General features: G+C 44.0%; 2 protein-coding genes across 2 annotated transcripts in view; one reads left to right on the top strand and one right to left on the bottom strand.

Moving 5' to 3' along the window:
• The first annotated feature begins 11652 nt into the window (after nt 1-11652).
• The window catches only part of ABRAXAS1 (abraxas 1, BRCA1 A complex subunit), a 21730-nt gene continuing 6130 nt past the window's right edge, over nt 11653-27252 (top strand). Inside the window, exons 1-8 of the mRNA XM_084855463.1 lie at nt 11653-11979; nt 18835-18925; nt 20184-20220; nt 21138-21204; nt 22198-22391; nt 24951-25070; nt 26030-26114; nt 26952-27063. Coding sequence (XP_084711589.1) covers nt 11893-11979; nt 18835-18925; nt 20184-20220; nt 21138-21204; nt 22198-22391; nt 24951-25070; nt 26030-26114; nt 26952-27063 — 793 coding nt within the window. The 5' untranslated portion in view covers nt 11653-11892. The remainder of the gene's footprint in view (nt 11980-18834; nt 18926-20183; nt 20221-21137; nt 21205-22197; nt 22392-24950; nt 25071-26029; nt 26115-26951; nt 27064-27252) is intronic.
• Nucleotides 25955-27252, bottom strand: part of MRPS18C (mitochondrial ribosomal protein S18C) — a 14933-nt gene continuing 13635 nt past the window's right edge. The window contains exon 6 of the mRNA XM_084855465.1: nt 25955-27159. Within this exon, the coding sequence (XP_084711591.1) occupies nt 27014-27159 (146 nt within the window). The 3' untranslated portion in view covers nt 25955-27013. The remainder of the gene's footprint in view (nt 27160-27252) is intronic.

The raw sequence follows: 27252 nt of genomic DNA, 5'->3' as shown, positions 1-27252 counted from the left end.
AGCCCAGGGGCCTTGAAGTTGCACATCAACAGTTAGCCCCTGCACATCAGTCTGAACAGGTATACCAGTGGTCACCGTCTTCCCATAATGGTGAGGTGTTAAGTATTTCTACTGAAATTATAGTGATTGGGTTGGATCCAGATTTAGTCAAGAGTAGACCCACTGAAAACGATGGGACTTAAGTTAGTCATTATTTCTAAATTTGCAAACTAGCGCATGCATATTTTATGAAAAAAAAATTTGGTGCTACATAAGTGGCCACCCCACTTAAGGCAGCCCTCCATGGTGGTATTTTAGCAACATGCCAGGCTCATGGGGGCAGGCCCGGCACAAGGTGTCTGGCCCCCCTGCGGCAAGAGAGAAGACATGCCGCCGCAACTCCCACCCCACCCCTATCCTGTGCCCCCCCTACATTTGTTGTAGGGAAGGCTGTGCGGCTGCAGGTCTCTCGAGGGACCTCTGCAGGAATTCGCACGGGTCTCACAAGACCTCGTGGGGCTCTTGCGGGTGTTTGCACAGGTCTTTTGAGTGGTCGTGCTAGGAGCACTCCATCGGGAAGCAAACTTGGGTATTGGTCTTAAGAACATTAGAAGAACATTTTATGTTTATTTATTGATTTATTACATTTCTATACCACCCAATAGCCAAAGCTCTCTGGGCAGTTCACAAAATTTAAAACTGTAAAATGCAGCAACATAATAAAATAAAATATAAAAACCTTTAAAGGTTTAAAACAACAGAATAAAACTGAAATAAAAGCCAGCAGCGATCTAAAAACACATATCATATTTGAAAAACAACTGAAAGACAAAAAAAAAAAAAAGCCTGGGAGAATAAAATGGTCTTCACCAGGCACATACAAAGAACTGTGCTGGATCAGACCAAATTACAACCTCCTGTTCATGTTCCCCAGCAACTGGTATACAGAGGCATACTGCCACTGATACAATCACCTAGGAAGAGGTACTGTCAGGAGCGCCCTGGCTGCCTCTTACAGTCTACTCCAATAGCCAACTCAAGACACAGACAAAAGGATTCTTTTCAAGGCTTTAATCCTTTTACAACTTAATGACTCTTTCAGATGCTAGTCACCAGCGACTAAGCAAGGAACAGCACTGGGGATAGCAGAGTAGCCTATGCTCCAGGTTAGGCAGTTGGTCCCCATTTGAAGGAGAATCACGGGAAGACCCTGAACTTATGGGCTAGGGAGAGATCCTCCGTCTTACCCTTGGGTCCTCGGGATGCGACTGTTGTTTTAGCGCCAAAGGAGCAGAGTGCCTCCTTTCGGTGCCCTCCGGCGCTGCTCCCTGCGTCTGCGCCGAGCGTCCAACAAGCCCTCCTCCAGCGCTCTCTCACTGCCAGGGTCACTATCTATCCCAGGAATGCTGGCAGGAGGAATCTCTGCCAGCTGCTGTGCCTGTGAGGGATGAGCTGGCTCCTCTCCCACAGATTGCTGTTCCTCCTCAGAATCAGAACTGCTCTGGAGTTCTATCGGCTCGGTTTCCACCCTGACAGGTACTGTGGTAGGGAAACCCTGCCAGGTATGTATACATTATCTTAAAAGCCGATTTTGCTTGTACTATAGATGAAACCTGAGCTCATCCCACATAAGAGTTCAGCATGTCCATGGAAAAACTGGCATTTGAATCCAAGGTCTCATGACCAACTTCAGAGCATTGTCTACTAGCTTATACTTAGCCCAGTCTTCAAGACCAGATTTGTCATTGTGCAGCCAAATCCTATGCAGAGTTTGGTGTGCCAGAGGGCGCAATCCTATCAGGATAGGTAGCCGCCTCCAGGCTCTGAGGCAACTGCCTATCTAATGAAGGGCAGGGGCGGCATGGAGGGGATCTTCTCCTCCACGCTTCAGCCACCCTGCATTCGCGGCTAGACAGCCGATTTCGGCTGTCTTGCCACAGGAAGTTAGAGTTGCGGGGGGGGGGGGGAGGCCAGACAATGCATAGGAAGTATCAGAAAGGCACTTCCACCCTCCCCACCGCACCACCAGGAACACCCCGTTTTTGCTGCTCCATGTTGCTTTTACTGATCTGTGCTGCCTATGAGGCAGCGCAGGAGGGGGTGGAGATCAGTTCTCAAGGAACTGACCTTGGAGCATGGGCTCCGACAACTGACCTATCCTATGGCCGTCTAGCTGCTGACTACCGGCCATAGGATTGCACCCTAAGTCCATTAAAATCAATGGGTTTAAGCACATCTAGTTTTGCAAAAGACTGAAGCCCAGCCTGCTACAATTACTTTTAAATCTAGTAATATGTTATTACTAGTTTTGTACATTCCTGTTGCATATTTGTTTAAAACACATATACCCTGTCTTTCTTCAGTGGAGCTCAAAGCCATTACAGTTTATTACTGATTCTTAATGTTTACAGTGATTTCTAATACTTTATTATATTTTGGAGGCTGCGAAGCCTATGTATACTAACTTCGGAGTAAACTCCATTAAACGAAGTTGGACTTTCTTCAAGTAATTGTGCATAGGATTGCATGATAAACTGGTCTGGACACTTCTATTAGTTGGAAAGGCAGTATAGTTTTTAAAAATCCTATCCTAACCATCTTTATAATTATCATTCAAGTTCATTGAAAAATGTGTCTAATCATAGCTTCTTTAAATAACACAGCTGTTGCCAAAGCTGTGCCATAAAAGATGCTAAAGTTCATTGTTTGTGCATTGCCTGCCTTCTCATCAAAGAATAACTGGCTGTTAAACTCACACACACAAAAATTGCTGACTTCAAAGAAGCTGCTATTTCTGGACCTTGGACTGTCTTGAAAAAAAATGTAACAGATTTTCTTACACTGTCTCAGATTCTACCATAGACAATGAGCTTGTAGCAGACTAAGGGCTTCTTCACACAGAGCTTTTATCCTGCTATTGAGATTGGTGACTCACAGAGGTTTTCAGGTCCTTTAGACGACACTGTTAACCTCCAGGGCCTCTCCTGCACCAAATGACCTTTATTCCATTTTATAAAGATCAGAGATAATGAGCTATCAAATTACCACACTTGAGTTCTGCTCCAGTTCCCTTGTGAAAAAGGAAAAGCCGCAATAAGAGGAGCTAGACCACAGCAACATCTCGCGGCTGTATAATGAAACATATGGAAGACTCAGATGAGGGGGAGAAAGAGGGAGAAACGGGTGGGGGGGAAGCGCATGTAAAGGGAGTCTGTTGTGATCCTGCATTTAAAATGGAAGCAGAAAGCCCCGTTTTAAATGCAGGATTTTAGGGTGATGTAGAGATGCTCCTCGATTAAGATCCTAGGGCTGGATCCAGACACTCCTACTTAAGAGAAGATCCTTTGAAATTAATGGGACTTGTTAGTCACGACAAACATAGCAATCCTATGGCCCCTAGACAGTGTCTGGTGGGCCGTAGGGTAGTTTGGATTCCTGGATCTGAGGTCGGAGACAGCACTCGCATCTTGGACCCAGGAGTCCGAGCTCCCCACACCCTCCCCACAAAGGTGATCTCGGAGAGGAGGGAAAGGGGGTGGTTCTATGGGCGGGGAGGGGACTGGGGAGGCCAGCTTACAAAGAATCATCCAGCCTCCCCAGCCTCCTTCCCTCCCACTCTGCAGAGCCTCAGCTAGATGGGCAAAAAAAGCCCGTCTAGCAAAAATGCAGAGTGGGAGGAGCACGAAGGTGAAGATCACCTCCGCACTCCTCCCGCTTTGCATAGGATGCCCATCAGCCTCCAAGTTCAGTGGCTGACAGGCATCCTGATAGGACTGTGCCCTAACTGAAGTTCCACTGACTTCACTGGGCCTCTTCTAAGTATGACTAAGTCTGGATCCAGTCCCTATACACACTTACTTGAGAGGAAGCCCCATTGAGTACATCAAGACTAAATTCCAAGTAAACATACATAAGATCAGGATGCATGTGTTGTGAAAACATTTCCCATGTGCCTAGCTATGGTAAGCATACTAACAATCAGCAATCAGCAAAATGCGTGAGTGTGTGTGTGTGTGTCTGTACACAGAGATATATACAAATAACTTGTAAAAAGAAAAAAAAATTATGTGCTATACGAAACAATCCATATTAAATAATCCACAAAGCATTTGGAGTGATTTCCAGTTATCCTTAAGCACACCCTCTGGCTTAAAGATTCTCTAATAAACATATATCATCAAAATAAAGGAACACAGAATTAGCCTCTCAGTAATAATTGGAGGGTGTTTTCAGATGAGCCTTTTGTTGTGCATTCACCCTGCCTCATTCATAGAATGTTACAGGGGGAGCCAGACATTGTCATCTCCTACTTGTAACCCTCCCACCGCGTCTTCTGTTGGTCTTCTTACAAAAAAAAAAATCCTTTAAGGAGGGAAGGACTGAACAGCTGCACAATGTCTCTTGATTGGTAGCGTTAGGAGTCATCTGACCGAAAGCACCACATAAGTGTTGCAAACTTGGATATAACGTATTCTGTTTACAAAAATGTATATGTGGTTTCCATTTATTTGTCCCATTTTTTATGCCTTTCTCAGAGCCTCACATAATTTGTCAATTTACCATTATTGTGTCGTCCCACATTTTAACCATCCATTCTTCTAAACTTGCCATTTGGGGTTGCTTCTTGTATTTGATATGCTTTCGAACTGTGGTGCTGGAGAAGACTCTTACGAGTCCCCTGGACTGCAAGGAGGTCAAATCAGTCAATCCTAAAGGAAATCAACCCTGAGTGCTCATTGGAAGGACAGATACTGAAGCTGAAGCTCAAATATTTTGGCCACCTAATGCGAAGAGAAAACCCTCTGGAAAAGACCCTGATGCTGGGAAAGACTGAAGGCAAAAGGAGAAGGGGACGGCAGAGGATGAGATGGCTAGATAGCATCACCGATGCAATGAATATGAACTTGAGCACGCTCCGGGAGAGAGCGCAGGACAGGAAGGCCTGGCGTGCTATGGTCCATGGGGTCACGAAGAGTCGGACACGACTGAACAACAACAACAATGGAACAGCAGTCAACATATAATTTGGCAATTCTCAACATTCTTTCTCTATTAAACATCCTCTTTCTCTTTTATGTTAATAAGACTAATAGTAGATTTAAACGTATAGTGTATCCCAAGGTTCTCTCCATAAGGATCCTTATCTTGTTCCAATATTTTTTTACAAGGGAAATAAATCCACCACATAAAAAACTCCCCAAGCTTTTTGACATTTCCAGGAATGTAGACTATGCTGTTTGTCCGTTTTATGTATCATTACCAAGCTTTTCAAAGGAAGCCACCAGTTTTAGTTCTTTGCTCTTACATGTAAGCTAAAATTATCCCTAAACAGATAAAACAGCTACATCCATGCCACAGGTTGAGTGCAGGAAAGAGTCAATTTGCAAACTGTACAAACTCCGGAACCTTGTGTCCTGCTTGTGACTTCCTGGTCCACAGCTGTTGGCCACTGTGTGAACAGAATACTGGACTAGATGGGCCCTTGGTCTGATCCAGCAGGGCTCTTCTTATGTTCTCTTCTTGTGACTCTTGTACAGAATCTAAGGCCCTGATGCATGACAACTTTCAGTCAGACTTGAAAAAGTCATCTCTTATTTAAAAACAAGCAAAAAACCTAAACATTATCTTCACATTTCCATAGATAATCGTAAATGTTCTTTGTTTTAGGCTACAGACTGGGGCACCAAAGTATCTTCCGTTAAGTGATTCCAGAGTATTACTAGTTACCTGCCTCAGGGTTCCTTGGCCCCACAGCTCCCTCTTGTGGCTGGAGTACAAGGTACACTATAACCACATTGATATACCACTTTACATTTGTATTGTGTTTTCATGTGTTCAATGTGCTTCAAGTGCATTTTCTAGCACTAATCCTTACAATAATCCAGTAAGGTAGGTCCGTATTACGCTTGGGGATTACCGTTCAGCTCCATGGCCCTTGGCCTATGGTGTCCCATAGGGCTCTATCTTGCCCCCAATGTTGTCTAGTACTTACATGAAACTGCTGGGAGAGGTCATTCAGAGCGCTGGGAGTAAGGTTCTACCAATATGCTGATGACACCCAGCTCCATTGCTCTTTGTCACCTAATACCACGGAAGCAATCAAATGGAAGCAATCAAATCAAACGTTGCCTGGGTTCAATAATGGGTTCTTGTTTTTATTGTTTTACAGTTTTATTGTTTTAAATTGTTATACACTACCTTTATGGCTTTTTAGCAGATAAGGTCATATATAAATGTTAAAAATAAAAATAAATTAATAAATTAACACCCATATTGCAGATGGGCATGGGTGGGGCTGGTAACAGAGGTTGAGTGTGTGGTTTTCCTCACGCCACCGTGAGCTCATGGCAGAAGCAAGATTCAAACCAGAGACATCCTGATTTGTAGCTCACTTTCTTATCTGCTATACTCCCGAACAATCCTATGTCCCCTAGACATTTTCCAGGGGCGATAGGATTGCTCTCTTAGACAATTTGGTAAGGCTACAAATATTCGTCCTGTTTTGGCCAGAGAATCTAAGTGACAAATATGCATGCATCACTCTAACTATGGTTTTGATTAAAGCTCTTTTGCAAACACGATGAATTCTAATTTTGCTATTATTCTTTCAGTAGTTGTTTAGAAAATGCCTGATGATTAAGACCATTGTGGATAGGTTAGAAAGACAGTTAGCTGCTTGTGTCTGGGAAGCTAAATCATATATTTTTCTGGTGGTTGAAAGCAATGGAGTGTAACATAGGGTGCTTTCAGACAGAGGGCTCTGAGTGTTACTAATCAAATGACTTTATGTAGCTATTCTGTCTTTATCTCCTGAAGGGCGCAGTCCTATCAAGATAGGTGGCCGCCTCCAAACTCGGAGGCGACCGCCTATCCAAAGCAAGGCAGGAGAGGCACGAGGGGATCGTTCCTTCCGCGCCTCTCCTGCCGTGCTATTTTCCACTAGACAGCTGCCGCGGGGGGGGGGGCTACTGGGAGAGGGGCTACTGGGAGAGGAAGCTGCTGTATGACACATTGGATGTGTCGTGCACACAGCTCCGCACTCCCCACCCCAGAACGCCACCAGCCCCGCCTCTTTTCAGTCGCTCCGCGCTCCTCTTCTGAGCATGGAGGATGGAGCTTCTCCACACTGCCTCGGAGGCAGCGTGGATTTGGGGGGAGGTCAGTTTTCCAGGAACCGACCTCCCAGAAAAAAGCATATCCTATGGCCCTCTAGACAGTGTCTAGTGGCCATAGGGCTGGTCCCTCCAAGATTTTTTGTGGTAAGAAAATAGATGGAAGAAGCAGTGGGATAGGAGAGTTACAAATGGAAGTCATATCAATTAAACCTCCATAAAATTCCATGAACAAGGCAGGGAGATTACACAAAAAAAGCCTCATCTGGAAGCACCCACAATTTCCTTTCACCATTCGTGAGAGAAATTTCAATTTTATCCAATACAAAAAGTTTCAAATTTTGGCAATCGCCATCACAGTGCCACTCATGATGTGTAAAAAGAGACAACCCAAGCCCTATTTATTTAAAAGATTTATATACCATCTTTCAGCAAAGCTTCCAGGACAGTTTACCCAACCTCTCTGTTTTGTGACTGCATAGTTACTTGCATTACTGTGATGGTTCCTACCACAGCACAGTGTACATGAGGCATCAAGGGAGTGATATCCAATAGAGCAGTACGGCTGGCAACACATATGCCACCATTTAAGGGTTTGTTTTCCCTGAAATTGAAAAAAAAAAAACTATTAGAGCAGAAATAAACTCGCCTCCAGATATCTTCCTAGAAATCCTCCTTTGTGGATTTGATGTTGAGTATTTGACATCCAATATTTGACGTCCACTGAAGTGTCATTATCTGATGGAATTTATTATTTGACATGAGATGTTTTATATTGCCCAGTGTTTTACATCTGATATCCAGTATTTGATATTTGACAGTCAATATTTGATATTTTACTTTTCAGTATTTGATACTGTTATAGCCGCTGTCAAGCTGTTCATCTGTAGGGAACATTTTTCACATCAATATGACTAGCAAGGAACTCCCAGCCATTGGCCACAGAACCCCTGTGCATTTTAGAGCATTCTGGAACATGCTATTGCATGCACACGATTTGTGTGTGAGGCCTGCTGCACCTTAACATTGCCTGCCATGAACTGAGGGTGTGACCTCAAATATTTCAAAAACTTTCCTGCATCTGAATATCACAAGGAAGATCAGTAACAGATGGTTGCCAAACTATCTTTCCAGAAGCTTCTCTACCATTGTTGTTGTTCAGTCGTTAAGTCATGTCCGACTCTTTGTGACCCCAAGCTTTCAATCTTTCCCAGCATCAGGGTCTCTACTATTGTTGTTGTTGTTGTTGTTCAGTCGTTCAGTCGTGTCCGACTCTTCGTGACCCCATGGACCATAGCACGCCAGGCCTTCCTGTCCTGCGCTCTCTCCCGGAGCGTGCTCAAGTTCATATTCATTGCATCGGTGATGCTATCTAGCCATCTCATCCTCTGCCGTCCCCTTCTCCTTTTGCCTTCAGTCTTTCCCAGCATCAGGGTCTTTTCCAGGGAGTTTTCTCTTCGCATTAGGTGGCCAAAATATTGGAGCTTCAGCTTCATTATCTCTACTATTACCTACTTTTAATTTGAGGAATTCCTGATAAGCTTCCTGGGACACAGTGAGAAAAAAACTAAACATTCCAGCAGGCTGTGCTGAGGGAGATAAGAGGGGAATTAGGGCCATTCCATCAGCCCTGCTGAAAGACTGGATTTTCCCCCCTTTTCCCTCCCAATTCCTTTTTCCTTATGTGTCATGGATTTTTACATTGTAAGTCTATGGGCAGGGACTGTCTTCTTTTACTGATTATTTACTGAGATGCTCCAGGAGACTTTTTGGATTAGGAGTGGAATAAAAATACTCCAAATAAATAAATAAATATTGTCCAATGATACAGCTACTTTCCTCACAGGGCTCTCCTCGATCTGTCACCTCCACAGGGAAAATCAATGTGGCTCTGTATGTTCTGTGCACGATTTGCCTACCCCATCTCTTGGTCATGCAGGAGACTGGGGGAATCTTGGTTCACATTTGGACTAGGGGGATCTAGGTTCAAATGAGTGATGTGGGGTGGAAAATTTTCCAAAACAGAAAATCTTCCATTTCGTAAGTTCATTAGTAAAAACGAATATATGCCAATTGCAAATACAATTTTAGGCAAGCTTGGCAGTTTCAAAATTGTAATTAATGTTTTTCAGGTGATTATCCCTAGCAAATGTGTGTGTGTGCACGTGCACACACCTATGTCATTGAAATACATATGTCTCAGAGTGAAATGGAATTAATAAATACTTGTTTACTATATACAAGTAAAATAAACATACTGGCTGGGTTTGGACAACACGATAACCCACAGTCAAGGAAGAGTTGAGTATAGGTCGAGTGTGGGTTGTCGTTGAACTGTGGGTTATTGTTGAAACATGGGTTCTTGTGTTGCCTGAATCCAGCTGCGCTAACAAGCCATGGTTTGTTAACCATGAACAACTGTTAAACTATGGAATTCACTACCACAAAATGTAGTGATGGCCACTAATTTGGAGAGCTGTAAAAAAAGGGTTAGACAAAGTCATGGAGGATAAGACTGCTAGTCCTGATGGCTATGTATTACCTCCAGTATCAACAGCAGTATGCCCCCGAGTACCAGTTCCTGGGAAACATGAGCAGGAAGGTGCTGTTGCGCTCATCTCGTTCTTGTGGGCTTACATGGGCATCTATTATTCTATAATCCATGATCTGGCTGGGCACTATGTGCACAGAATGTGAACAGAATTGGGCACTACGTGAACATACTATTCTATGATCTGGTTGGGCACTCTGTGAACAGAATGTGAACAGAACAGAATTGGGCACTATGTGAACATACTATTCTATGATTCTATGATCTGGCTGGGCACTATGTGCACTGAATGTGAACAGAACTGGGCACTACGTGAACATACTATTCTATGATTCTATGATCTGGTTGGGCACTCTGTGAACAGAATGTGAACAGAACAGAATTGGGCACCGTGTGAACATACTATTCTATGATCTGGTTGGGCACTATGTGCACTGAATGTGAACAGAATTGGGCACTACGTGAACATACTATTCTATGATTCTATGATCTGGTTGGGCACTCTGTGAACAGAATGTGAACAGAACAGAATTGGGCACCGTGTGAACATACTATTCTATGATCTGGTTGGGCACTATGTGCACAGAATGTGAACAGAATTGGGCACTACGTGAACATACTATTCTATGATTCTATGATCTGGTTGGGCACTCTGTGAACAGAATGTGAACAGAACAGAATTGGGCACCGTGTGAACATACTATTCTATGATCTGGTTGGGCACTATGTGCACTGAATGTGAACAGAATTGGGCACTATGTGAACATACTATTCTATGATTCTATGATCTGGTTGGGCACTCTGTGAACAGAATGTGAACAGAACAGAATTGGGCACCGTGTGAACATACTATTCTATGATTCTATGATCTGGTTGGGCACTATGTGCACTGAATGTGAACAGAATTGGGCACTACGTGAACATACTATTCTATGATTCTATGATCTGGTTGGGCACTCTGTGAACAGAATGTGAACAGAACAGAATCAGGCACCGTGTGAACATACTATTCTATGAATCTATGATCTGGTTGGGCACTATGTGAACAGAATGCTGGACTAGCTAGGTCGTTGGACTGATCCAGCATGTCTCCTATGTCCCTTTCTATCCTGAGTCTAGTGCACATGCCTCTTCATAGACACAAAATGCCAGCGGCAGTATGCCCTTCCATACCATCCCCCCTATAACCACCTACCCAGATCGTAAAACTTCACAGAATACACAGTGCGTCGCAGCTTTTCTGCTATAGTTTCAGGCACGTCCACTCTGAGATTAGCAGCACAATCGTGTGCCTCTCTACCCAGGGGGAAGAGGGAAGTCTGAGCAGGGGGGCAGATGACCCCACCACTGTCCGTAGGATTGCTCAGACGCCTGAGCAGGGGGCAGATGACCCCGCCACTGCCCGTAGGATTGCTCAGAGGCCTGAGCAGGGGGCAGATGACCCCGCCACTGCCCGTAGGATTGCTCAGAGGCCTGAGCAGGGGGCAGATGACCCCGCCACTGCCCGTAGGATTGCTCAGACGCCTGAGCAGGGGGCAGATGACCCCGCCACTGCCCGTAGGATTGCTCAGACGCCTGAGCAGGGGGCAGATGACCCCGCCACTGCCCGTAGGATTGCTCAGACGCCTGAGCAGGGGGCAGATGACCCCGCCACTGCCCGTAGGATTGCTCAGACGCCTGAGCAGGGGGCAGATGACCCCGCCACTGCCCGTAGGATTGCTCAGAGGCCTGAGCAGGGGGCAGATGACCCCGCCACTGCCCGTAGGATTGCTCAGAGGCCTGAGCAGGGGGCAGATGACCCCGCCACTGCCCGTAGGATTGCTCAGATGCCTGAGCAGGGGGCAGATGACCCCGCCACTGCCCGTAGGATTGCTCAGAGGCCTGAGCAGGGGGCAGATGACCCCGCCACTGCCCGTAGGGCTGCAACCCTGCCGGCAGCCGGGCCTGCCTTTCTCCCCGCTCGCTGCCCCGCACCAGGAGGCTGCTCGCGCGGCGCATTATCACGCCCTTCCCCAGCGCTGCCGCCTGTCCCGCCCCTCCGTCCGCCGCGCGGCGCGGCTGCGAGAGGGCCGCGGCGCCGCTGCAGCGCTCCCTCGGGGCGCAAGGCGGCTCTGCGCCTCTCCGCGGGGCGGGCGCGGCCATTGCTGCGCCCGCCTCCGTCCTCCCCCGCCGAGGAGCGCTCCGCGGCCGCCCGCCTTCCCTCCCGTCCGCCAGCCGAAGGGCCGACGGCGGTTTGGCGCCGCGCTGGGCATGGAGGGGGAGAGCACCACGGCCCTCCTGCCGGGCTTCGTCTTCGGCGCCCTGGCTTTCCACCACCTCAGCACCGACTCGGACACGGTACGTGCGATGCCCCTCGCTTGCTCCTGTTGCTGGGGGGTACACAGTATATGGATGAGGGCAGACGCAGATACACGCATGCACACGCACACCCCGGCTCCGTGAAGCCTCGCGAGTCGAGCGGAGGCGCTGGGCTTGGGCTGGAACGAGGGCGCCGCTCCTTCCCCGGGGACCCCTTTCATCCCCCGCCTAAGACCCAGGAGCGCGCTTGCAGTGAGTGCTCCGCCGAGGCATAAAGTGAAAGAGAAAGAGGTGCCCGGAGCATGTGTAGAGTCAAGAGGACGAAAGAGAAGTCAGGGCACAGCCCCCCACGCTGGGCGCCGCTTTCTACCCCAATTTTACTTTCGCGTCATCTTCGGGTTTTAGTTTCGTGCCATCTCCGTGTTCGTGCGATTGCGTTGCCATTCGCATGTAAGTGCGCAGTTGTATACAGTGACAAAGCTGTGATGCACGTGAACACACACATTGCTTGTGAATAGTCAGTGTGATTCCTCCAGAAACAAGTGCAAGCGTGTGTGGTAGAAAGCGGCAGTGTGTGTGTGTTGTGTAAGAAAGAGAATGGACCCCTCTCTGTGACTTCATGTTAAAAGTTTTGCTTGAAATTAGCTTCCTCTCCCTAGATGAGCAAAGATTTTGCTGTTTCCATACAACAGTGGCATGTGTCTCCGCTGTGTCTGTGCATTTGAGGTATATTTCAAATTTCCCTCCTCCCAGATGTTTCTGAATATAGCCCCTGCTCCTTAAGCTATGCAGCTCTGACTGAAGAGACTTGGACTCCGGTCTTCCTTGCTGACTGATGAGACTTTTATTGTGCATAATTCACCCAGTCTCATTCGCAGAATTTTACAGCGGTCCAGACATAGGTGTCTTCAGTTTGTAACCCTCCTGTGTTCCCCTGCTGCTGCTTCTGTCCCCCCCCCCCCTTACTCTGTTAAGGAAGAAAAGGTGTAATTGCTGCACAGTGTCTTTTGATTGGTAGAACCAGGAGCCAGCCCCCCCCCCCCCCGCAAAACATATTTCCAATCTCCTGATCCAAAGTGGCTTATAACAGAATAAACACAGTTAAACCATCCAAAGTCAATTAAGATGTGTAACTACAAACATCTACACGTTTATTTCCTCTTTTAGAAAAAAAAAAGGTTGTTCCTTTCCAATGCCTTGAAAACAATCTCCATTTGGAAACCCTCCCCCAACAAGCACGCATGCGCATGCACAGACACACACACACACACACACACACACTTACTCTTAATAGAATATCCCCCACAGATTTAAAACAGAAATACAGACGTGGTTATCCATTTCTCTACATATAAATGCCCCTCTACCATTTAATACACACAACTTCTCCAAACTTATTTCCCCCGTCACACACACCTTTTCTTTGGAGGCTGATATTGTAGCCCTCTGTGACCCCACATTTTTTACCCCCATTGGAAAATATGCATTGACATCAACCTCTCACCATATAAAACTCCATGCTCCCCCAAACAACACGAGCAGCCCAAGCAATCTAATCCTCATCTCTTCCCAGCTGATGTTAAATCAAGACTGTGGCCATCCCTACTCCCAGGGTGTCCTCATCTCCTAAAGTTTAGGACTTAAACAAATTGGTCCCTGCCTTGCCACCAGGCCCAGGCATAATGGGGAAGAGTGCCTGCGTGCAGCTTCTCCACTTTCTGGTAGCCTCAACATGGTTGCTGTGTTTCAAGGAGGTTCCAAGTATGTTTGTTTAAAAATAAAATGGAATGGCATTTTCACAAGGCATAAACATGTCTGTAATGCCTTAATATATAAAACCTACAAGGGCTACAGTGTATGTATGTTCAGTTTCTCTGCTGTGCCTTATCTCTTGTTAACAACATTTGCATCTTGGACAGATAACATCTGAGCAGTTCAGAAATGTTTTTAAGATTTGCAAAAACACCCACCGTTCTTTAAATGAAATCTTTAAAAAATTAGTCAAAAATTAAAACTGAAGATGTGGAAGGGGGTTGGACTCGATGGTCTTATAGGCCCCTTCCAACCCTACTATTCTATGATTCTAAGGCCTGTATTTGTCCAGATTAAAAACCAGCAGATGAAGAAAGCACGTATATTGTGCACTGTACTGAGATGGGCACATTGGGCAGTATCCAGTATGCCACTGCACTCCCACTCATTCCGTTGCACCAGCAGGACCTACCACTGGTGCAATGGGGAGTTAGCATTTCCTAAAGTATCTCTGGACAGGTCAGTGGAGCTCCCTTCTGTGAGCCCCGCTGACCTGCCCCATTTTGGAAACAAGCATTTCCAGTTGGTTTAAAAACAGCTAGCTCCCCACTGTGCTAGCGGTGGGGCCCCCTGGTGCATGGGCAGCATAGGATACTGCCCATTAGATTTTCCTGCTTGCTGTAGTGCTATGGGTACCTGTGAAAACCCATGCAATAGGCCTGCTGAAGAACATTGGGTTGTCTATGGACAGCTGTTTTCCCCTCCATATTGATTCACCCTTGACAGAAATATCACACGCTTATCTGCAGTAGCTCTTTTGCTGGCATTGTTGTGAGATTTGTGATGAATGGACATTTCATTCTCGATTATGAACTTTTGAGGGACAGAGCTTGAAACTGACTCAGGTCTTGGTAGGTTGGGGGCAGGTGCTGAAAAGTAATACATTTTACATCTCCCCGCTGCAAGCCAAGCGCTCAGGTCTGGCCCTAGAAAACCCTTCAGTTGCCTTGGCCAAAGCCGGGCTGTTCCCATATTAGGCACTGAACAGCTGAAGAGAAGAACACTCTGGGCCTCTGGTAGGCTGTACCTCTTGTCTCTCAGAAACAACAGGGCAGCAAGGGGAAGACCCGCCTGTTCCCATCAATTGGCCAGAGAAGGAGCAGCTTCTGGGAGCTCCCCCCAAACACTGTTCAACTGCTAGTTGCCCTTTGAACTGCACAGTGGAAAGGAGACATGCTCTGGCCACATCCATCAGCCAGAGGACTAATGACTGTGTATGCGCGAATGTTGATCTTTTTGTATTATTACAACCTGTTATATGCTACCATTATTGGGGCCGCAGTGGCTTAGTGGTTAAGACGCTGAACTGCAGACCAGAAGGCCGGCAGGACAGCAGTTCGAGACCCGAGTGCCGCGTGACAGAGTGAGCTCCTGTCTTCAGTCCCAGCTCCTGCCAACCTAGCAGTTCGAAAGCAAGAAATTGCAAGTAGATAAATAGGTACCGCTTTGGCAGGGAAGGTAACAGCGTTCCATGCACCTTGGTGTTCAGTCATGCTGGCCACATGACCACGGAAGCGTCTTCGGACAGCGCTGGCTCTTCGGCTTAGAAATGGAGATGAGCACCACACCCTAGAGTCGGACATGACTGGTTGTGGACACCTTTACCTTTACCTTTTTATATGCTACCATCAGAATCATGAGAAGCAAAGTAAAATTTTCAAAATAAATGAAAACCTGTGAAAAGTGTTCCTACATAGAAATTCAGGTGGGAGAGATTTTCACATATGTAGATAGGTAGGGGTGGTAATGAGAATTTTCCTTAGATAATTGGAAATCATGTTTCTGAATCACTGAATGTTCTAAATTGTTTGATATTTTAAAAAGTATATATTGAATGGTCACCGTACCTTTCTTTTTCCTTATTAAGGAAAATAAAGTTTTGGGCTTTTTTAAAATGAATTCTGCTACTACTAAGAGTGCTCCAGTAATAATGAAATCTCATCCCCAACCACACCTCATTTGAAGCTGAACAGATAGATTTCTCTTGCATACTTTAGGTCAGGGCTCGGCAATTTGTAAGCCAAAATATCCGGAGAATCACAACTCCAATCATTCTTCGCCATTGACTATGTTGGCTAGGGCTGAGAATTGTAGGGTAAAACATCTGGAGGGCCACAGGTTGCCCACCACTGCTTTAGGTGAACTTTTGGAAGTTGTGGGCAGAAGAATAAACTTTTATCATAGAATCATAGAATATGGGGCCTACAAGGTCATCGAGTCCAACCCCCTGCTCAATGCTGGAATCCACGTCAGAGCCTCCCTGACAGATGGTTGTCCAGCCTTGTCTTGAACGCCTCCAGTGTGGGAGAGCCCACAACCTCCCTAGGTAATTGGTTCCATTGTCGTATTGCTGTAACAGTCAGGAAGTTTTTCCTGATGTTCAGCCGGAATCTGGCTTCCTGTAACTTGAGCCCATGATTCCGTGTCCTGCACTCTGGGATGATCGAGAAGAGATCCTGGCCTTCCTCTCTGTGACAACCTTTCCAGTACTTGAAGAGCACTATCCTATCTCCCCTCAGTCTTCTCTTCTCAAGGCTAAACATGCCCAGTTCTTTCAGTCTCTCTTCATAGGGCTTTGTTTCCAGTCCCCTGATCATCTTTGTTGCCCTCCTCTGAACCCTCTCCAGCTTGTCTGCATCCTTCTTAAAGTGTGGTGCCCAGAATCGGTCACAGTACTCCAGATGAGGCCTAACCAGTGCTGAGCAGAGGGGAACTAGTACTTCCCGGGATTTGGAAGCTATGCTTCTATTAATGCAGCCCAAAAGAGCATTTGCCTTTTTTGCAGCCACATCACATTGTTGGCTCATATTCAGCTTGTGATCGACAACGATTCCAAGATCCTTCCCGCTTGTAGTGTTGTTGAGCCACGTATCCCCCATCTTGTAATTGTGCATTTGGTTTTTTTTTCCTAGGTGCAGAACTTGGCATTTATCCCTATTAAATGTCATTCTGTTGTTTTCTGCCCAGCGCTCCAGTCTATCAAGATCACTTTGAATTTTGTTTCTGTCTTCCAAAGTATTAGCTATCCCACCCAATTTTGTGACATCTGCAAATGTGATCAGCATTCCCAGCAGCTCCTCCTCCAAGTCATTAATAAAAATGTTGAAGAGCACTGGGCCCAGGACTGAGCCCTGCGGTACCCCGCTCATTACCTCTCCCCAGTTTGAGAAGGTCCCATTGATAAGCACTCTCTGAGTCCGATTCTGTAGCCAACTGCGGATCCACCGGATCGTTGTTTCATCTAGCCCACTTTGAGCTAGTTTGCTCATCAGGATATCATGGGGCACTTTGTCAAAAGCTTTGCGGAAGTCGAGGAAGTCCACAGCATTCCCACAGTCCACGAGGGAGGAAAACTGATCAGAAAATGAGATCAGATTTGTCTGGTAGGATTTGTTCTTGACAAATCCATGTTGGCTTCGAGTAATCACTGCATTGTTTTCAAGGTGCTTCCAGATGGATTGCTTTATCATCTGCTCCAGAATTTTCCCAGGGATTGATGTCAGACTGACTGGTCTGTACTTCCCAGGTTCTTCCTTTTTACCCTATTTGAAGATAGGGATAACATTAGCTCTCCTCCAGTCATCTGGCACTTCACCCGTCCTCCATGATTTCTCAAAGAGAATAGACAGAGGTTCTGAGAGTTCCTCTGCCAGTTCCTTTATTACTCTAGGATGCAGTTCATCTGGCCCTGGAGATTTGAACTCATTCAAAGTAATGAGATGTTCCTTGACCATATGCCTATCGATCGCAAGCTGCAATCCTGCCCCTTCAGCCTGTACTTCGTCTTTGCTGGGGGGGGGGGAGGTCATAGACCCTCTTTTGGAAGAAGACTGAGCCAAAGTAGGAATTGAGCACCTCTGCCTTTTCTTTGTCATCTGTTATCATTTTGCTGTCCTTATTTAATAGCTGAACCACCATTTCTTTCCTCTGTCTTTTACTATGCATGTAGCTGAAGAAAGCCTTTTTGTTGCTTTAGCATCCCTCGCTAACCTCAGCTTATTCTCACCTTTAGCCTTCCTGTCGCCATCCCTGCAATTCTGTGCTACCCTGCCTGTACTCTTCCTTTGTTGCTTGGCCTTCTTTCCACTTCCTATATGTGTGCTTATTTGTTTTCAGGTCATCTCTAAGCTTTTTGTGAAGCCACATTGGCTTCTTCTGTTGTCTTCCACCTTTTCTTCTTGTTGGAATTGTTTGTAATTGTGCCTTGAGAATTTCCTTTTTTAAAAGCTCCCACTCATCTTGGACTCCTTTTCTCATTCGCGTTGCTTGCCATGGGACCTTACTGATCATTGTTCTGAGTTTATTAAAATCAGCTTTCCTAAAATTCAGGGTACGCGTTTGACTACACTCGGCTTTTGCTTCCCTTAGAACCAAGAACTCAAGTATAACATGGTCGCTTTCCCCCAGAGTTCCTGTAACTGCTGCTTTATCTACTAAGTCATCTCTGTTGGTTAGGATCAAGTCAAGGATAGCCAATCCTCTAGTTCCTTCCTCTACTTTCTGTAGGAGGAAGTTATCCGCCATTCAAGTCAGGAATTTCCTGGAGGGGCCATGTTTTGCAGAATTTGTCTCCCAACAAATATCGGGGAAATTGAAGTCCCCCATTACTACTACATCATGCTTCCTTGAAACATTGGCTGTTTGCTTTTCAAAAGTTTCATCCTCGTCTTCTCCTTGAGTGGGTGGCTGGTAGTAGACTCCGACCACCAGTTCCTTTTATTCTTTGCTCCATTTATTTTGATCCAGACGCGCTCGATGGGGCTACTAAGCTCATCTTCCTGTATTTCTGTGCAGAGATATGTATTTTTCACATATAGTGCAACCCCACCTCCCTTTCTGTTCCTCCTGTTCTTTTTGAACAAGTTATATCCTTCAATTGCTGTATTATATTTATTTTGTTTAGAAAATGTATAGTCACCTTTCTGCAAGCTTATTTATATTATTATAACTGAATTGTATTCATTTAAAATTATCTTCTAATCATTTTCCAGAATGTAGGTTTATATTTTAAGTGAACTGGCAATCCTGACATTCCCCAGCACCTGTATTGTTTTGATATGTCCCTCTTCTCTGCTTACAAAGGAAGGCTTCCTCCTTGGGGACGTGAAGGGTGAAGCTAAGAACAGCATTACTGACTCTCAAATGGATGATGTTGAAGTTGTTTATACAATTGGTAAGTCAGTTGATTGAACTGTCTCAAAAGGTTTATTAATGCATGGTTTTTCAATTGACCATTTAAATCTTTTACCATTATCACTGGGAAACTGTACTGCACAGGCAATGAAATGGGAGTGGCGCATGCTGTTTTACAGTGGTTTTCAGGGAGAGGAAAAATGGAGTACAAATCTTTCAATACTTTACATAAACAGTATCTTTAGAGCTTGATTGCACCAGTGTTTTTGCACATAGTGGTGGTGCTACATTGCTTTTGTGCTGCTGTGTAATCATTATGTGATATCCATGCCAAGGTACCTAGCCAGAGGAACTCTTTCACACTACTGAAATCGCACCTGTCTGATCTCCTTGTCTTTAGCTGTGTAAGCTCTTTTTTTTTTTGCCTTTCAGCTTCTAAAGATCTTCACAATAGTCCCTTACTTTCCTGGCTCTTCAGATCAGCAGTTAGGGAAAGTACAAGCGTGGCCGTAGTTTAGGAGCTGCCTATTCTGCTATGCAGTTGATTGTGTTCACCAAATGTGGGCAACCCTCAACATGCTCACTTTTCCCCACCGCCCAGCTGATCAGCCGTCAGCTGGAAGCCTGGGAACAGATGGCTATTATCAATCTGAAACAGCAATGTTGATCAAGATCACTGGAGGGTGGGAGAAGGTTAAAGCCTCTCCCCAGTGATCCTGATGAAGATTGTGGTTTCTCCACTGCTAATAGTGATCCTAAACCCCCACCCCCGTGATCTTGATGAATGTGGCCCCCAGCTCCAAAAAGATTGCCTACCCTAAGTGTTCACAGAAGAAAAATTGTCCGTATCTTTGATTTTGCTCTATCTCCCAGAACAGTAGATTGCCTCTCTCTTTCTTTCTTTCTTTCTTTCTTTCTTTCTTTCTTTCTTTCTTTCTTTCTTTCTGTGTATCCCTGACATTTAATTTTATAAAGTTCTGAGTAGGCCTAGGATCCAGCTGTATGTTCTCTTTTCAGAGGTCTTCAATATTAAGAGGTTTTGCTTATCCACAGTTTTAGTGTTAAAAGAGAATGTGTCATGCAAGGTTATGACTGAACACTAAATCCAATCTTGCAAAAATCAAAATAATACTCATGAAGACAGACATTTCTCACATGATTATAGTAAAGGATGGTACGATAAATAATAATGTGCAAATTTTTTTATGAATCCTTATTTTTAGATCATATAAGAAAGAATATGCAGATGTCTACACCAAGCATTCAGGACAAGTAAACTGTTTTTTTTTTAATTTCAGATATACAAAAACACATTCCATGTTACCATCCCTTCAGGTTAGTAAATATTGCACCTGCTTTTGAACACATTGTTGGATTTTGTTTTGTATGCTTCTTTATAAATTATGAAATACTTGGATATGGATGATATATTGGTTCCTTAAAACTGGCAATACTAACTCTGGTTATGTTGTTCTCTTGACACAAACCTCAGCATACAAGCAGGGCTGCCTCATGTATTTAATGCTAAAGTGAATGGTAAAGCCTCTGTTTGCATGGGGAGTTCTGTGTGCATACTGAAGCCCCTCCAACCTTTGGATCATGACAGCATGTCATGAAAGGAAAGCTAACAGCACAATCCTATAAATTTCTACTCAGAAGTAAGCCCCCTTTTCAAGGTGCCTTACTCCCAGGTGTATATGTATTTACCTGGAAATAAGCCCCATTGAACTCAGTGGTACTTATTTCCGAGTGGACATGTATAGGATTGCACAGTTAGTTCCAAGCACATTTTAAAATAATTTAAACTTACATTTTAAACTTCTTTCCTCATCTAATACAGTGCTACAAATAGTATACTTATGGATTCTATAAAACTGTTTGAGATGCAACCAGAATACAATATGTGACCCGGTCTACCATCCCAAAATGTTATTGCACTGAAATGTTGCCACTTATCCCCTTGCAGAAATGCATATAGATGAAGATCCAGTGAAACAAACACCGTGATTATCATTTCTGGGTAGAGAATGCTGTGTATCTTCTCCTTAGAGGCCTTCTCCTTGTCCACTCCCCCAGGTTCAAAGGATTAGGCTTCTATATTTTTTGTTCAAGTATTATTTTTATTATCTTTATTATGCTTTGTGTTTGATTTGCTATATGAGTTTCAGTAACACCCTAGTAAACGACAATTTAATATGTAAAGCAATTTGAATCAGTACTTATATTGTCCTCTAATTCATCATCTTTTCCAGCTTTTACAACTCCACTGGGGAATTGAATGAGGCAGTGCTGAAGAAAATATTATCAGGATGTAAAAAGGTAGTTTGCATTTAGAATTAACTTCTTCACTGGAATTGATTCAAGGAAATGTGTGGATATAAGCAGCTACTATTGTTTTATTTAAAGACCTACATAATTCCCCATAACCTGATTCATGTTAGACCTATAAGTAAGTCTAGGCTTGTTTACTTATAAGTCCCAGTGAATTTAATGGGACTTATTCCCAGCAAGTATGACTAGTCTTGCATTGCAGTCTGTACATACTTACCTGCAAACAAGTTCAGCTGAATACAGTGGAACTTACTTCTGAATAAACATGCATAGGAATGCACCGCCAATCACTGCCTTCACAATGTGGGCAAATCCTTCACATTATGGACACAATGTACCAGAAACTCCTCTTGCACAAGCTTCCTTGAAATAAATGAATATTTCCCCCCAACTACCAGTGCTTTTGTACTTTGATTAAGTAATGGATCATATTTAACTGCTCTGGAATTTTTTTGAGTAAAAGGTGCATGTTCTGAATCAACCCACCTTCAGTTTTTTTAAAAAGCATCACAGCTTTTGTCCTCTTTCCCCCAACCACCACTCCCCTACTGTCTTGCCCTGAATTTTTTTCCCATTTCTTTGTGTATATAAATTAAAGCTGCATTCTGCAAATTAGAAATTGGAGCAATGGTTAAAAAACATGCATCGTGCCAGGATCCAAAGAAACTGTGAAGTTGGTTGTGTAAACCCAGGAGCACTTCAGGCATAATTTTCCTTGAACTGCACCCCATCCCCTATGCCACACAGCAAACTACTTTTGAAACTGAATGGGAAACAAAAATATGTATGGGCAGGCAGATTAGCAAACATTTTGACAGGTAGTAACTTATGTGGATTTATTTTCAAGCCTGGGTTAGATACCACTGCTGGTGAAGGAACACCTGTACCTGTAATCCTGGCTCTTATGATTTATTGTTCCTTGGAGCAGTATTTCATTTAAGGAAGCTATATCTAATTTTCAGATTGCTGTTTCTTTTCCAGGCTGTGGTAGGCTGGTACAAACTCAGGCGTAATACTGACCAGTCAATGACATTCAGAGAGCGGCTCCTTCATAGGCATTTACAGACGTACTTGTCAAATCAGGGCCTTGTTTTTCTGTTACTAACTTCCAGCGTAACTTCTTCAAGTTCATCCACTTACAAACTTGAATATGCCTTGCATAAACCACAAGAGGGGTAAGTAACTGTACGACTTCCTTCTCCGTTCACTTCCATAGTAATTCTGGGCGTAAAGAAGGATGGGGAATCTATGGCCCTCCAGATGTTGCTGAACTGCTGTCATCCCTCACCATTGACTATGCTGGCTAGAAGTTGTGGTCCAACAACATCTGGAAGGTCTCATGTTCCCCACCCTTGCCAAAAAAGATTTAATGAAGTTAAACTTCATTATCCTTTATTAAACCTTTGGAACTCAAGAAAAGATAGGTAATCCATTTCTTCAGTTTATTCCTTTCCATCAGAGAGCGAGAGAGAGAATGTAAAAAAATTGGCAAAACAGGGATAAGTATATATTCTTTATTTTCTGTCAGTCGTTTTGGCTTCTGCCTTCATCAGTGACAGTTAGTATAAGAGCTGAAAAACAGCCCCCTAAGGTGATGGTTATAGAATTTTAGTGCTGTGGATGGAATTCCCAGATTTCAAAATAAGCACGAGAGCTGGTGTTATCCTCCAAGCTATCTGTATTCCTCCTTTGAAATTCAGAGGAAATTTTGTAATGGAAATTATTTCTTTCAGTTGAAATTTCCCTTCATTACTCCTGCTATCCCTGGCTACAACCCTCTACATAATTTGGCTTATGATGGTCCTATAGAAGCCTATGGCTGTTCAGGATTGTTGGTTTGCATGTTACACTGGATTACATTTTGAAGTGGTGGAAGTCTTCCTGGCCTCTATATTTGCATGAATGACCCACATGTAAGCTGGTGTAACAGATCTCAGCTGTGACCATGTGTCATCTCTTTCAGAATGTAGGTCTGAGAACCTGTAAGTTGCCTTAACTCATATCCATAAGTTATTGGATCTTACATTACATAGTATATGCCAGGAGTCCCCAATCTTTTCAGGCTGGTGGGAACATTTCAGATTTCAGTGGTGTCATCACCACTCTTACAAAATGGTTGCCATGGTGGGCTGGACCAGTCACAAAACACCAATTTCCCAAAAGGCAAAGCTGGTGAGACTAAAGGAAAAGTAAATTGCCCAAGAACCTGAATAGAAGGTATACGTGGAGTCCCAGATCCAAAACACACTCTTGAAACCAGTTTTCTGCTCCAACGCTGATTTCACTGAAGTCAGACAGATGAGGCTCTGAGACAAGTAATTTGGCCAAGAAACAATACAAGCCAGAGCACCAAATGCTAAATCATGTATTCGCACCCACAAAGCATAACAAAATACCCTTTGCACAGCAGGCAAACTGGTGGTACTCAGAGAAACACACGGGCAAAACACACACACCAGGCAAAAGTACACGCCACATCGAAACAGACCAGTTAACACATACCCACACCAAAACAAGAAATAGGCAAAATACTCCTTTAGTTCCCCTGGATGTTCTCCCTCCCCCACCCCCAGCTGGCCTACTTTTCTTTCTAGCCATGTTTCAAAATGAACTGCTAGGCTGCAGCTGCTCAGAGTTTTTATTTTCTAAGAATGCCTCAGGTTTTCAGTTCTTAAAAAAAGCTATTTTTTTTAAATCAGGAGAGGTATGGCGTCTGGCAGGTGCCAAGGGAGGTATTTGTGGGCACATTGGTACCCATAGGTATTACATTGGGGACCTTAGGTATATGCGAAAACCGGTGCTGAACCTCCTCCTATAAGTATAGCAGAAGAACTGATGTAATCTGGGAACCAATTCTTGTTTCTTTAAATCTAGAGATAAAACAATATTGTTAGAGTAAGGATGGCTTCTTCACTCTATTCCAGAGTCTTGTTATATCCATAACACTGGGAGGCTGGACGTGATTGTACAACGTTGTCCAAAACTATTAAGCTGTATCTGAGCATTAAGAATTCTAGTTTTTAGGTTGCCTTCATTAAATACACCCTCTTGGCTGAAAGCCATAGTTATGTGACTGGTATCAGGTATTTGAAGGGAGTTTTTACTAAGAAGCTGTAAGGTGGCATTGTACTTCTGGTTTCTGCTATATTTTTCCTATAGAAATGAAGTATCTCTAAAGCCTTAAGTTCTCTGTTTTTATTTCTGGCTGAGCAGTGTTGAATCTTACAGGACCAGAGGAGCAATCCAACAGGATCAGGGGACTCCATGGCCATGAAATGCTAAATCCAAAGTCCTGCTGGGCCTGTACTAGCAGAGCAGAAGTGGAGGCAATTGCATTTTTCCTTCCCCACCCACCCCCTTTAACTTGGTCATTCTCTTTTTTGAAAAAAAAAAAATCATTCCCATGGATCCCAACAGGAAGGGGAAATAAGCATGCCAGGGCCAACTTACCACCCTTCAGAGTTTTTGCAGTGTCCGCTGTTGCGGCAGCAGTGGGAGACTTTTCCACCATTGCTGTGAAGAGGCTCCAGAGGGCAGAATCCCTTCTCCACAGGTGGAGAGGGAGATTTGCAAAATCCTGTGGTCCCATAGATGTCCTCCAAGGGTCCATAGTATTGCACCCTAAGTTGTATTAAGACTTAATAGTGGAATGGCAGACTAGTTATGCATTGACAGGAAGCATTTAATAGAACTTCCCATGATATTTATATTCTTGTATTTCTGCTTTTCTGAAGTCTTTTCCAGAAAGTTCCACTTGTTGTCGCCAACCTGGGAATGGCAGAACAGCAAGGTTACCGAACTGTGTCTGGATCTTGTATTTCTTCTGGCTTTTGTAGAACAATTACAAAACACAGGTAGGAAAAGAGTATTTTCATATTTTGTATGGCATTTCCTGTAGCTCTCTGCATAGATTTCAAATGATCCCAGAATCTCAAAAGGGACTTCCAACAAAATGTTGCAGTACACCCCATACCCTTAACAAGAGTGCTTCTGTTTAGGATTCCAGCTATGCCTTCCTTCAGGATAGTATAAACTATTAGTCCAGGGGTGGACAAGATGTGGTCTTTGAGAAGTTTTGGCCTACAGCCCCCATGATCCCTCACCATTGGTTATGCTGGCTAGGACTGGTGGGAGTTGTAGGTCCAAACACCTGGAGGGCTGCAAGCTTTCCACCCGTGTTGGGGGCTCAAGCAAGTCAGTTCACCGTTCTTCCTGGGGTTTTCTCTTAATCTTTTCCAAGTGACACTCAGCATTCTGTGGCAGAGTATGCTCAGTCCACATTGGCCTGGGGTTTTTTTTCCGGGGGGCAGGGGTGTTGCTCCTTCTTGGTTTTGTGTTTACATTTTTCTTTTTTGTACTTCAGCAAATATCAAGGCTCTCCTGAGCATGCTGTTACCTCCCTCATTCTCAGCAGCCTCACTTTAGCTTCATTTCTGGGACACCAAGTTCACCATTGGAAGGCGCAAATAAACAATAGACGAAGTCTTCAGCATGCAAAGGAAGACTGTATAATGTGCACCAAGGAAATGTGTAAACTTGCACATTTTTAATTAGCAAAAAACAGTAGCTACACTGGAGTTTGCATCTAACCTAATTTAAAATAATCTTACCTAATATTTTAAGTAGAGACATCTTCAGCCAGAATAGCGCTTCAGTGCTTAAGGTCTACAACTTGTTTTTATAGCTTTGTGTCAGTTAAGGTTATATTAAAGTGTCCATACTTATAATACTGAAATTTAGATATTTCAAAATCCATTTTATTAAAAATGTTAGATGCAAATAGTACATTTGAGGTTTCTTTTTGTATCAAAAGGTCAGAATTTTTTAATGAAGATGGGTCTCTAAAAGAGGTTCATAAGATTAATGAAATGTATGCTACTTTGCAGGAAGAACTGAAGGTAAGTTATACATTTTTGGAAAACGTGTCATGGAGCTTTTATCCAGCAATGCAAAACACAAAATAAATAATTTGGTAACACAGAATATAAATACATGTTTAGGCAAAAGTGTCCTGAAATTGGATATCATAAATTAAGATATCTAGTTTCATTAACTTGGGCCCTATTCAGATGTAATATAATGCATCTTGGAGATAAACGCATGATTATCGTGGTGCTTTTAACTGTATGCCAGGATAGCTGCTCGTTTTGAAGTCATCTATGAGCAAATTCTCTCCTAACTTCTGGCAGGCACATCCACACATTCTTATTTAGGAGATGAGATGTGTTGTATCAGCACATCTGGTCCCGATAGTAAACATAGTGGGTCCCTCAACCTCGGCTGCTCCTCCATTCATCCACAGTGGTTAGCAAGGACAACTGGGGGATCCAGATCCATATGGGCTGTGCAATCTACATCTATGGCTGCCTGTTTTCAGTGCAGGAATAGCCCTAGGCCAAAGGGAAAAGAAAGGGAACCTGAGTACTTCCAGTATTCCTGCTCCTGTGAGCTACAGCACTGGGAGGACATGCTTAGTCTAAGTTTCATAATATGGGAGTAAATTTGCACATTTTCTGATGACCATATGAAAACCTAATATTCCCTGTCATAGGTATGGTTCCAGACTAGATGGGCAGTTGGTCAATCTTAGTAATGTAGCTTTTCCCGGTAATTGTAAGTGGCTGAACTGGAAAAGGCTGTCAAATGATCAGTGTCAAGCTTAAGTTTTTAAAAAATGGTCAGGTAACGATAAGAATCCAGTATTCGACAGAAGTGTCCGTTTTCTTCTTTCACAGAATTTATGCAGTAAAGTAGTGGATAGTGAAAGGTCAGTAGAGAATCTGCTGGCAGAAGTAGATCAACTAAGACAAGTAGTAAGAAGAAAAAAAGAACAGATGCAAGCTGCAGGTAATGTGATAACCACTTCCAGCTTATTGTGGTAAAACAATCTAATGTCCTCTGGCTCCTTAAAGAAGTATAAATAATCCATTGTGGTGTGAGTGCCTGTAGGAAAGAGACATTTTATTTATTTACAATATTTATATACCGCTCCTCATCAGAAGATTTCGGAGCGGTGAACAACATAAGAATAAAACA

Source organism: Heloderma suspectum, chromosome 5 (genome assembly GCF_057233095.1).
Source record: "Heloderma suspectum isolate Gila_16-S chromosome 5, 16-S_ref, whole genome shotgun sequence".
NCBI lineage: Eukaryota > Metazoa > Chordata > Lepidosauria > Squamata > Helodermatidae > Heloderma > Heloderma suspectum.
This window is presented reverse-complemented; position numbering and strand designations above follow the sequence as displayed.